The sequence below is a fragment of the Thunnus thynnus genome, chromosome 6, assembly GCF_963924715.1.
Source record: "Thunnus thynnus chromosome 6, fThuThy2.1, whole genome shotgun sequence".
Taxonomy (NCBI): domain Eukaryota; kingdom Metazoa; phylum Chordata; class Actinopteri; order Scombriformes; family Scombridae; genus Thunnus; species Thunnus thynnus.
Window position 1 is genome coordinate 23,715,804 of NC_089522.1, and position 13,551 is coordinate 23,729,354.

The window sequence follows — 13,551 nt, forward strand, 5'->3', positions numbered from 1 at the left end:
AATAAAAGTTACATAAAGTTAGCATTTAATTTTTAATATAACAACTGCTTCAAGTTCATAATTCATCTATATATCATCAGACAAAAATAACTGTCCTGTCATATCTAAAAAAAAAAAAAAAGAAAAAGAAAATGGAGGCCAAAACCAAACTGAACCTGAAAGCATGGCGGTCATGGGGACTTATTTTGAGATGCATGACTTCATGCAGTGGACACTGGAAAACAACAATCCAGCTGTTCATTTTAATTTCCTGATGAATACAGCATAAGCAGCTGTGACTGTAGCAATACAAACAAAAAATCAAATAGCCTCATACTTAAATGTTGTCTTTGATAAATAATTGTTCTTGTTACAATCATATTAACTGATTAGCATCATACTGTATGTACAGAAAAATTGATTTGAGACACACAGCTATAATCTATATTAAATAAATACAACAAGTACAGACAGTTTAGACTATGCTAATACAATAAGATTATTATCCATAGTCATTGCAATATTTACATTTAATTTCAGCTGTATGATTGTGCTTGATAGTAACACTACACAGCTACACAGCTATATAATTCCCATTTTGTGTTGAGAATAACATAGAGCTCAATGGAAATGAGTGCAAGTAGGTTAATTACAACAGAATATTGTAAAATGGTTCAATTTTTGTAAACACAATCAGAACAGAGACAAACCCTTAAACATGCACTGCCAGAGCCAACATGTTTTACCAACTACAGCCTAACTCATAACAGATAACTGTTTTTTTGGATATGAGGGCAGCATTTCAAATCTTCCTTTATCAACTTCAGAATTTGGCACTGATGTCGGGCAACATTGCACACACAAACATATATACAGTATGTATGTACAAATAAATACATGCTCACAATATACAACCAAACACACAAACAGATGATGAAACAAACTGCAGTCAGACGTGCAGATTAACTGTTCATCGATGGACCACATTAAGGATGCCGGCTGTACAGTGCTACATGCAACTCGAGCCCTAGAAGATGTCAAACACATTCAAAAAAATGTCTTTTTATTCATTTTTTATCTTGCCACGTTAACACACCTGAAGGTTAGTTCCCTTAAATGTGATGAACAGCATCTACATGTAAAAATGTATGACATTCCCTTAAATGAATGAATTAAATTCTGTTTTATACTCTTGCCAGGAGATTTGGGGTTTTTTTCTACAGTTTTCAGTGATTGTCATTGAAAGGGAATTTGGAGCCAAATTATATGAAGGAAAAAAGCTTTTTAAGTATTTCTTCATAGTTGGGTTTGTGTAAATTGAATTTTGTGGCTCTGTCCAAAGGTAACAAAATCTGTCTACAAACACCTCCAAAGCTCATTAATTTACATTCTATATTGTACCTCATTTCCTTGCAAAACTGGAGTGTAAAAACAAAATGCTGTTTGATAGTAAATGCTAGGTTGGATCAGCTGGAAGGACAAACTCTTGTGAATGTGGTTACGGTTAAGGTTAAAGTTAAGGTTAGGGTTATGTTAAGGTTAGGGTTAGGGTCATGCACACAATGAAGAAACACAACATGTACAAATCTTGCAAGAGTTTCACAAATCGTCCCTCTGGCTGATCCAATCTAGCACCAACCCTGTTTGGTTGGGTTTTGTGCAGGACTATAGTGACTTCCTGGGGTCTTATTGTCACAGTGAGGTTGCCAGGCAACCATCCGTATTATGGCAAATTGGCGTATCGTTTTTATACTTTTCTGTATGGATTAATTAGTGACAATGTGTTAATTAGTGAGCCCTAGAGGTGCTGGTAGGTGGATTTTGTTACCAATTGATGGAGCCAGGCTGGCTGTTTCCCTGTTTCCAGTTTTTGTGCTAAGCTAAGCTAACCGGCTAGTAGCTGTAGCTTCATATTCAATGGACAAATATAGGAGTGGTATCAACTATGTTGTCTAACTCTAACGCCAGAAAGTAAATAGATGTATTTCCCAAAATGTCGAACTTTCCCTTTAAAGTGAGACTATATGTAACTTTGGAAAGAAAAAAATTAACACATTCTTCCTTTTATGGAGGAAAGGTTGAAATCATAAGCAATAAAACACTCAATTGCTGAGTTAAATAGACTCAGAATTTTTTCTGCTACAGCTCTATTTGGTCTGGTATGACCAGTAGCTTATGGTGGCTAATGTTAGCAAATTTTAGATACATACTGCTGTATACTGAGTCAGTATAAAAAAAAAGTATACTTTAATAGTCCCTTGTGGCCACAAAATAGCTTTTTCACAACAGACATTTTGACTTGTCATAGTGAGAGAAGCACAGGTGCTACTAATAATATTAATAATGGATCTGTTCTATTCAAGTGTAACCGTGTGACATTGACCCATCATGCACAATACCAGGAACCTGAAACTGAAGCAGCTATCATTTAATTTTATGAACACCTGCGCTTTTCTACTGTGACATGTCAAAATGTCTTCCCTGAAAAAGGCCATGACTGCCATTCAGTAAATGTTACAAAGGCTTGCTTAAATGCCAAATTCTGCTAATTTCAAGACATGAAATTTGCCTTTTTAAAGCCAGTTTTGCTTGGCTCATAAAGTCTTCAGAGTGCTGTCACCCTGCAAGATGAGGTAGTATAGCATATTGTCAAAATGCACAGGGTTTCACAAGGGAAGACTGTTATGAGGTTGAATGACATTAATATAAAAATGGAAAGGTGGTGAAAAATGGAAAAAGTCAAGTAAAACCTGATTTATGAAAACAATTTCAAGACAAAAGTGTAAAGAAAATGCAGTTCTGACATGCAATCCCTAAAGAAAATGACCTAAAATAATAGGAAAACCCTTCACTTCAATTATTTTACAAAAAAACTCAAACACAAACAAAAAGCCAGCTTAAACAAAAATCAAACACCACCACATAGCTGTGATTTTAAATGCTGATTTACTGAAAACATATGAACTTAAGCTTAGTTCATGCCCCCATTTATTGTATCTGTTACTACCATATGTCTTGAAAAGCTGTTTACAGATGACCATGCAGTTTTTTTATTCATTACAACATGTTGATCACTGGTTTCTGCTGTCCTGCTGTCCGTGTGGCTCTCCTGTCACTTTAGCCACGTGTTCATCGCACTGTTCACAAACATTATCCAGGCACAGTTCAAACACGCTCTCTGTTGCTCCAGCAGTCTGGCTTACTGCAACGAACAAAGTCCATGGATCCCCTTAGAGACAAGAGAGAGCAGCAGCTCCCTGTTCACAGCTGCGGAAGCCTAGTGAAAGTTACTGACGTGACACTTGACATCATCTAGGCTCAGGACTGTACCCTGGTCATTGTTGTTGTTGTGCTTGTGCTTCTTATCAGAGCAGCGACACAGCTTGTACTTTATTACCTGAGAGGATAAAAACAGAGCAGGTCACCTCCTGTCAGTTTTGGCTCAACAAGGACTGTAGAGTAAAAACACAGGATTCTTTTATCCAAAGAGGGTTCAATCAAGGGCAACTGGACTTGGTTGTAGATACTTGTAGACGTTTCGCCCCTCATCCAAGGGGCTTCTTCAGTTCTAACTGACTGGTGGGGAGTCCCAGGTATTTAACCTTTGTGGGGTCGTTATCAAGGCAATTGATACCACTTGGTTCGGCCCTGAGCTTGGTCCTGAGCCTAGAGCCACAGTCACAGTAAGCGATGAACAAACTCCAACGACTCCAGTGACTCTAATGACTGTCGATACAAACAGCCAGCGGCACTAATGAACCAAGTGGTATCAATGACCCTGATAATGACCCCAAAGAAGTTAAATACCCGGGACTCCCCACCAATCAGTTTCGATTCAACCCTCCTTGGATAACCATGATCTGGATGACTGAGAATCTTCACAGACAAGATTCTTTTATCTACTTTCTCAAAGACGTCTCACCTCATAAAGATAGTCAAATAGCTCCAGAATGGTGAGTATGCTTGCCCCAATAAAAAGTCCCATTTGACCACCAATATCACCTGGAATAATAAAATGTAAGCATATAATATAGTAAAAAATAACAATATTTTTTTCCAAAAAGGACAAAAGGAGTTGTCAATATTACAACACTTAAATTATAAAACGTGTTTAGAATAGAATTCAATAAAGCTGTACCTAAAAGTCCAGCCACTTCATACGCCTTCTTCTGTTCAATAGTTTCATAGTTTAGAGCCTCAAAAAAGATGTCTAGAACCAGGATGTTTTCCCTGTGGAAACAAAGACAGTCAGAACAATAATATTCCATTTGCACCTATTAGCTTAAACCTGCAATGAGTGATTTTTGGCCACTTGGGGGTGGCAGAAACAAGTTGTGAACACAGATACATTGAGTTGAGATAGCAAACTGGTTAGCCAACAGTTGACTATTTATGCATCCAGCAGATATCTAGGAACATTAGCATTCATTTGGAGTCATGTTTCTGGCCACCTGGCTAATGTCAATATAATATTCACTCTTCTTTTTAGCTCTGTTTTACTCTACAATAAACTTCTGAAGTAAATATCTGGCTCTTTAGCTGCTAAATGCTCCACTATGTTCACCAGCTTGTCTGCTGTTTGGAGATGGGCAGGTAGTGTACAGTGTACAGAGCTTTTTTTGCGGAAAACATTTGCCTGCTGTGTCTGGAATTTACGCTATGAGAGTGGTGAGAGTGAGCCAAAACAGTAAAGCTGCAGGATGTACAACCAAAACAATGAGCTGAAAGACACTTTAAAGCTCTGTAGAGCCAAAGGGATCTGCAGAGTTGGGTGATAATTCGCTGTGGGTTTATTATTATGATCACCTTCACATTCACACAATTGAAGCAATATCATATATAAAGGCATTGCTGATACTTACTTGATATACTGCTCAGATTTGTTGTATTTCTTTGCAAGATATTTAGCAGAGGCCTTGCTGGGGATCTTGACGAAGGACAGCTCTTTGCTGTATCTGGTCATGTTACACGGTGTCTCACACACACAGAAATCATTATCTTTCTGCACCAAGAAATCTGGAAGGAAGAAAGCCAGAGCACAGTTTGACCTTTGGAACAGATCAGTGCAGCTGTGACTTAGATGTCATGGGATGATGTGCGTATGTCTGTTCTGTAAAAAATCAGATCAGACATGGACAAAGCCTCTTTCTTACCAAGAGCTGGATCAGCACATTCTTTGTACAGCTCGGGGGTGCAGTAGGGTGCATCGCCTGCAGCCAAAGCAACACATACGCCTGTCAGTGCGATTTTCTTTGCTTTCCTTCTTTGAAGTCCCTACAGTATTTTTATCCCCCTGCAGCATCGTTAATGCAACTCTGATACAACACATAGTAGCAGTGGTTTCCTACCAGGCATGTGTACCATGCGACAGTTACAGTTGTCCACCAGGTAGCGTGTTTCACAATCAATGCGACAGGCTGTGATGCTGTAACTGTCAAAGAAGTCTGAATCCATGGGTGTCACCTTACAGTCTCCCCAGGGCGGGGGAAGATATATCAGCTGCAACAGGACACATCATACATCATATCAATTATTATACACAAGCCACTGTTTTCCCCAATATTAGCACACGTATTAATGCTGTTACTGATACTTTCAAGTCAAGCATGTTGTATAAAATAATAAATACATTTTATTTATTTTGCTGTTTTGAAAACTGGAAATCATAGATTGAAATTGCTGTATTTATGTATTTTTAAACATGTCGATTAATTTATCATGTCGATTAATTGCTTTTATGCAGATGTTAAGCACCTTGAACTGCCATTGTGCATGAAAGGTGCTATACAAATAAAAATGAGACAACAGTAAATATAGTATACAGTATAACAGTAAATAAAGGCAAATGATGAACACAAATGCCACAGCAATCAAAGAATACATTATGCAAATACAAGAGGAAAACAGGTAAATCAAATTTAATTTTATTCTAAATCTGTATATATATCAACAAGTAATTTAAAATGACAAATAATGTGACTTGTGTCTTATTCCTTTTGGCCATCATTCCTATCAGTAATAATAACATTGCACTCATCAAGTTAACTTGCTGAAATAAGGAAACACAGCAACAGATTAAGAAACATGAGCTGTCAGACCAGCAGACAGATTTTAAACAAGGATGAAGGGAAACGTACATGCAAACATTTACTGAAACCATCAATTGTAAACCTAAAATAACTCTGAATCAATGACTAAATTGTAGATAATAAGTTATGAGAAAAGATTATTATATTAATCATTGTGTCATGATTAATTTCTAACTATCTGTTTATTGACGTACTGACCATTTTCTTCATGAGTCATTCCTGATTAAATCTCAACCAGACGCTTAGCGGCACAAAACAGTAGCTCGTCATTCATTTCTAATTACTTATTTAAATAGTACAACATAAATAGTACATTTAAATAGTACAACAGTATCCCTCACCCTCAAGTAAAATGATGCATCGTGTAGTGACTTGTAATTAATGAATAGTAATTCAGACACAGTTTAAAGACCAACCTACTGAGTTGTGCACACATAGTATTTCTGAGGAATTATTATCAACATTTCAGCTGTGCACACATTTGTGTTTTATGGTTCTAATCTGAAAATGTTACTTGATTATAACCCATCTGATTGTTTTACCTCTCGTGTGTCTTGATCTGTCAGACTTTGTTGTAGCTATGTTGCCAGATGTTCCCAGATGTCAGCACTTTCTCTAGTGGGTACAATGTTATTACCCAAAATAAATATCGACTTTAAACCAAGAAACAAGTCATAATAAACCAGAATTATCCTTTAACAAATACCATTTGTTATAAAGCAATGCAAAAGTCTGTACCCTCTGTTCCTGGCAGGAAACAAACGTCTGGAATCCAGGAGCTACTCCGAACCCGAGCTGATCAATGAAAGACGGCTCGTCCTGACTGTGGATCTGAACTTTGACCCCGGCTTCAAACGATGTTTCATCTGCAAGATGAATAGAATAGTGTGGGATCAGTGCAACACGCAGTAAAAGGTTATTTCACTAATGATTCCAGATGCTTTGAAGATTTTTTTTTTTAACAGAGTTTCACACTCTGAGATATTAACACCCACACACACCAGCACACACCTGCCCACACACTGTTAGAGAGTGTGACAGATAACCAGCTCTGCTTGCCAGTGAAAACCTCTGAATGAAGTGAATGATATTCCCCCTCACCTGTTTCTCCCCATACAGGCAGGTATTCATCCTGCTGAATGTCCAGCATGAGCTCCAGTCCATTACCCATACCTCCCTTGGTGGTGATGAGGGGAGGACGTCCATCACCCCCTGCGTTAAAGGTATAACACTTCCCGTAGCGAGTGAAAACCTGTGAGACACATGAGACAGATTTTTCATCATCAAATACTGTACTGTAGCTAAGCAAAACTCTCACTTGTGTAGTTAAGGAGATTTCTCATCCTTAAAGGATTCTTAACGATGCTTTTCCACTGGGGGTCAGTGTTTGTCTCAATTTCTAATATGCAAGTGTGTGTCTGTGTGTGGTAATGTGTGTGTGCATATGACAGAGAGGGTGTGAGAGAAAAAGGAGCATGTGTGCCAGAAGGAGGAAGAGGACAAGGAGAGTGGAGGAGAAAAATAAAGAAAGAATTCCTTCTTTCGGGTTTGGGAGTCACACAGTCAACGCAGTGAGGTGATGGAGACTGGCAGACTGGTGATTTAACATTCCCTCACATGCTCTTTATGGCACTTATAATGGACCTGATGTTACCATGGAGACCAAGCATCCCAGTCAGGAAGATTGCCGCCTTAATTTTTAAAGGAAAGGACATAGATGTTAGTTTTAAGCTGTGTGAGATATCAGCAAATGCCCATGTGACATGTTTAGACAGCCATGACTGCATGATAGTAAATAGACAGAAATGTATCAATGCTGAGCTTTCTTCGGCGAAGAGTTAATCTTGCATTAGAGTGTTTAGTGTTGTATGAGTCACATAATCCATGCAGGGAGAGTGAGTGAGAGAGCGGGAGAGCAGAGAGCAACGGAGAGCAGGGACGCAAAGTGAAAGAGACAGAGAGGGGGGGTGAGTTTAGCTGCTACCGCTTGGAGCAGGCTATTGTTCAGCGTTATGGCCCAGAATGACATATCTATGATTAGAAAGAACAAACCAACCAAGGAATTGTTGATAAAGAGTTTGGATCCTGCCAAGGGCAGTTTAAACATTTCGGCCATCTATCAGCGAGCGACTGCTGGTTTCAGAAGAAGACATCAATCTGAGTGGGGAAAAAACTTTCAGTTCTATCAAGGCAGGCAAACGAAACACACGGCAAGCCACAAACAACATGTGTGCACACATTTAGACTCATACTGACACACATGAAGGGGATGTTTCACTGAAAGGAAATGTTTGTTTCAAGTGAAAAATCTGCTTCAGTCTACCCGGTCTTCCTATTCTTATCTAGTTTTGCCAGCCTGCTGCAGGTGGCACATTCATTCACACTTATTGATCAGTCTTACAGACGCCTCAGACATCTGTAAGAGGTAACCCAGCTGTCAGAGAGGTTCTGCCCTTTCTTTACAAATGAGAGCATAAATGTGTCAGATCACACAGTGGCTGCACTTACTGTACTTTATAAATAATTCAATCATTGCCTAAGTGTTAAATCCATGTGTATGATGCGCGCATGATGTTCACCAGCATCCTGATTGATACGCAGACATGAGGTGATGTCAGGTAAGACTTGCCCTCTACCTTTTGATGAATAGTTGTGAATGTTGTGACAGAGGTGGTGAGAGTAAAAAACATCAGACATGTATAATGCACAATGTCCTCACAGTGTGCAAACGGCGTGTGCTTGTTCTGCTTGTTATGATGAATGAATAAATGATTGCGCACACATGAAAGAGGTTTTCTGCAGCAGGAATCATATGGAACATGATGAGAGATAAGTGTTACATCAAAGAGGAATACATGTGTACTTTCCAGAGAAATTCTAACTTGTGAAAGTTGAAGTTTAGTTTACTTGTTAATTTTGACGTGTATGCGCTTTTCCCACTCTTTTCCCACTATCAAAGGTATTTTAAAAAGCAAATCAATCCTTTTTTTTCTCCACAGGATTTAATGTATTACTAGACTGCAGTTTATACAGAGTATAATCTTCAGGGCTCTGTGATCAATAAAGCTGTCACTCACTCACAATTTCCCCAGGATTGAAAAGCACTCAACAGGGCTCTGCTGTAATTAATCATTATGCACATAATTATACATATCTGTTTTTAGAGACACATCAGACTTCAAAAGAATCTCTAAATCACAAAGCCATGCACTTTCCCATATATTTAGCAAGGTCTTAATACAGTCTTGTAATCTGTGAGCTGCTCAAAGATGTCTCAGCAGGGTAAGTTCAATCCATTAGTGCTCTGTTGTTTTACAGGAAGGTTTTTCTTTAAAGCTGTCTTGCTGAAGTGCAAACACTTAAGCTGTTATTATGCTGTACGCTTAAACAGCTATCACCGGGAAAATGCTATTTAAATGCAACAGCGAGCAGGCAGTGGCCCACGGTGACCAGCACTCAAACATTTCCACATTTGTTGCATCCTTGTGTGATTTATTATTCTAATCCAATGAGGATTTCAGTTGACCTGGAAAAACTGGAATATTTCACACTATACTGAGTGTCTTCATACATAAATAAAATTTATGGAAATAAATAAAGAGATTAATATTGATAAGACTGAGAGTCAACAGCCGTGCTAGCGTGAGGCGACATTTCACAGCCGTGCTTTGAGCTTAATGCTAACAGGCTGAGGTAACACGCTGTATAATGTTTTCCATGTTCACCATCTTAGTTTGGCATGTTTATGATGTGTGGGTCTATGGATAGAGGGTGTTGTACTGACAGCTGGGACCCCCTGACAATCTCAAAACAAAACTTTAGGGGGTCTGTGCCTAATTACTTAAATAAATATTTGGATTAGATAAATATTTATCTAAACAGTAAGGTTTATTTTTTACGAAATCAAAATCTTTAATTGTTTTTAAATTAATGGGTAACTTATTGTAAAGAGTTACCAAATAATGCAATAAAATATATTGCAATCAAAGCATTTATGACATTTGAATGTACTTTGCTCCGTGTCGCTTCTCTCTGTATATTTAAAGAAGTACTGCACACTTACATGTGTTTTTTGAGGTGTAAACTAAATTATATGATTGTACAATGATGAAATACATCAATGCTGGTGTTAATATTAACACTGATGACAAATTTATAAAAATCGGCATTTCATAGGTTGAAAATGACTCAACCTGTCATCTGCTATTTAAAATCAGCCCTGAAAAGGCGGGGCCAACGCTGATGTAAAGTCGACTGTTTGGGAGGTCTCTACGTCATGAAATTTTATATAAATGGTAGAATGTTAACGTCCACCTCCCCTGTCTGTGAAACCGCCCAGCCCACCCGCATTCAAATATATTTCAAATATATGCTGATTGCAACAGTTTTAGCTTCAGAAGCTAATAGCAACACAGACCTGTTGGAGGAACTCTCTCCGTCTGTGACTGTCTGCAGGAGGAAATGCTGCTGGCAGCCACACAAACAACAGAAATCCTCTTCACATTTTGTCCTGTAGCTCTTTAACTCTCTGGCTGTCTGCTCCTGCAGTTATCAACTGGTAAAATCTTGTTTCAAAACGTTAAATCGTGGTGTAACCAGAGAGCTGTTACTGAACTTGTCTGCTGTGGAGCAGCAGTTTTACCCACTGAAAACTGCAGGAACAGACACACACAGTCACAGACAGAGATTTCCTCCAGCAGGTCTTTGCCGCTGTTAGCTCCTGAAGCTAAAACTGTCTTCATGTGAAAATAAATCAAGACAGGTTTATTTAAAAATGACTTCTGGCTTCTTTAAATGTCATCGCACTGTTTGTCTTCCTCTCATCATCATGATCAAACACACAACCCCCAATCTCAGCCCTCTTGCCCACTTTTTTTTTCCATTTTTCAAAATTATGCAGTGGGTGGAGTTAGGCTCAGACCTCGGGGTGATGATACACCTTAAAATGTTCTGATAAATGTGAACTAATTCATAAGTAAAAGTACTTTATTTATCTCTAGGAAAATTAATAAAAATCCTTAAACAGTGCTCATGTCACAGAACAAACAAATAAATAAACCAATAAAAAAAATGCAACCTCACTTCCTCTTATATATCTACTTGGATCTAGTGGCTAATGTATGCCTATTCTGTTTTGGAAATACTGCCCACAGCACCAAGACATGTAAACATAAAAACATATTACAGCCAAACCCCCCCTCACTGCCTCTTTTTGGTTCTGAATGAATCACTGACTCGCCACACTAATAACTAGTCTTGGGTGGAACAGGGAGCCACTCAAATGAGAAAATAAACTATAGGCAGGGGATTGGAAGCCTAAGGCACAGTGTGTTCATGTATGTGTGTAATGATGAAATAATGATGCCCTGAGTCACTGGTTGTCAAAAAAAAAAATAAAGAAGTCAAGATGAGAGGCAAACAAGAATAGGTAGAGGAGAACCGCAGGGCTTCTCGGGAGCATGGATAACTAAAAGGCTTCATGCAGAAGCTCTTTTTCTTAATTAGAGGGAGACCAAAGACTGTATTGCACTGACAAAACACACTTTGATACTGGCTGCATGGATATAAGCTATCCTTGTACTTGTAGTTTCAATGGTTAGAAACGTGAAAACTTAAAAGTGACTGGTTTATATTTGTCCTCACTACAATTTGATTGTATTTTCAGCCTTTGCTAGTGGTGTGGCAATAGGAACAGGATGTTGGTCAGATGGTCGATCCAGCACTTTGATCCAGACTGAAATATCTCAATAAGTATTAGGTGTATTTCCCTGAAATTTTACACAAACATTAACTGTCCTCAGAGGATGAATCCTAAGGATTTTGTTCCCCTGACTTTATATCTAGCGCTGACCACTTGCAAGTTCAAAGTTTTCTTCTATTCAGTGAAATATCTCCACATCTACCAGATGGTCTGCCACAAAATCTACCCACACATTCATGGTTTCCAGAGGATTAATCATATTTTGACTTGTTGATCCCCTGACTTTACCTCTAGAATTGACATTTGTGGTTTTGAATGACATGTCTTGACAACTGTTGTCATGAAAATTATTTATGACCAAATACCTGCAAAATCAATGACATTTTCCTCAGCTATACTTTGTGTTTGGTGCTCTTTAGCAAATGTTTGCATGCTAACATGCTAAACTAAGATGGTGAACATGCTTTCTTTTCTTTCATTATTCTTTTTTTCAATCACTTCAGTTTATACTTCAAAACCAAGATTTTTCTACAAAATATGAGCTACAATTTGTGACAACATATTCAATGATTGAAAAAGCAGAAAAGAATGCTGACATTAGGATTTAACTCAAAGCACCGCTATGCCCAAGGTAGGGCCCCTTTAAATAATCCGCTGGAATAATTTGTCAAAAATACATATTTGTGAAAATTTTATCTCGTATTTGTGAGTAAAAGCTTGTTATTTTTTACCTTCCTAATTTTCCTTAACATAGTGGTCGAAAACAATTTTACTTTCCCTCCCTATAATGCAAAAAAAAAAGGTTTGTTCGGTCACACTACTGTAAAGTTTAACATCTAGCCAGCTGCTCACCCCTCCAGTAAGCTTTCAAAATGGCCAGTCATCAAAAGTCAGGTGCTCAGAAAAGAAGAGAGAAATGAAAAAGAGAAAATGATAGCAGAGGTGCAATAGACTTTATGGCCAGTTATATGGAAAAAAAGATATTGAAGTAGAAGATACAGCAAATACAGCCCCACCTGCAATGGGGCTGATGGGTATTCATCGAGAGCAAGGTGAGACATCTATTTAGCTAGCTTGAACATCTGGCAAACACAGCCACTAATAGCTACCACCTAGCTTTAACTTCAACATCCATTAGCTATTAGAGGAGGGACAGAGAGGAGAGATGCAGCCTGCAGATGAGAGCAGGGTGGGAGAGGAGAGAGAGGGAGACATAGCGCCCACCCTGGAGTCAGAGCAGCAGGTGGATGATAAGAGCACAAGCGAAATAGCATCAGAGACTAATTTTAGTGATCCTTGTTAATGGTCGGATAAAATGACTGATTCTGACAGGGTGAACCTGTGGGGCTACCCTTTGAGTTAGCCTATATTTGGATTAAATAGCGTGGGGAAGAGGAGAGCTCTATTGCCGTGCGCAAATGGCCTATGGGAGCGGGGGGGGGGGGGGGGTGGCAGACACGCAGCGGGCCTGGCTATGCCTATCTCACAGAGACACGGAGCCACTATCATGGCTTTTTACCCTTGTGGAAATGCTAATATTAGCAAGCTAACATGCTCACAATAACGATGATATCGTTTAGCAGGTAAAAATGTTAGGATTACCAAAGTCATTAGGATTTGTCCTCTAGGCACCATGAATATCTGCACCTAAAGTCATGTCAATCCAACTCGTAGTTGTGGAGATATTTCAGTCTGGGTCAAAAAGGTTAAAATGGCTGGGGACTGCAGTTTTTGGCAAACACATAGCCTAAATAATGCATTGTTGGGGGCTGTTTTCAAGAA

The 13,551-nt window shown here is 38.7% G+C and overlaps 1 protein-coding gene across 1 annotated transcript in view; it reads right to left on the minus strand.

The window, feature by feature from the left end:
• Positions 1–13,551, minus strand: part of LOC137184782 (acid-sensing ion channel 1-like) — a 52,276-nt gene continuing 38,725 nt past the window's right edge. The window contains exons 3-10 of the mRNA XM_067592771.1: positions 7,170–7,320; positions 6,807–6,934; positions 5,328–5,478; positions 5,133–5,189; positions 4,842–4,995; positions 4,118–4,209; positions 3,902–3,981; positions 1–3,376 (exon numbers count right to left, since the gene is read on the minus strand). Coding sequence (XP_067448872.1) covers positions 3,257–3,376; positions 3,902–3,981; positions 4,118–4,209; positions 4,842–4,995; positions 5,133–5,189; positions 5,328–5,478; positions 6,807–6,934; positions 7,170–7,320 — 933 coding nt within the window. The 3' untranslated portion in view covers positions 1–3,256. The remainder of the gene's footprint in view (positions 3,377–3,901; positions 3,982–4,117; positions 4,210–4,841; positions 4,996–5,132; positions 5,190–5,327; positions 5,479–6,806; positions 6,935–7,169; positions 7,321–13,551) is intronic.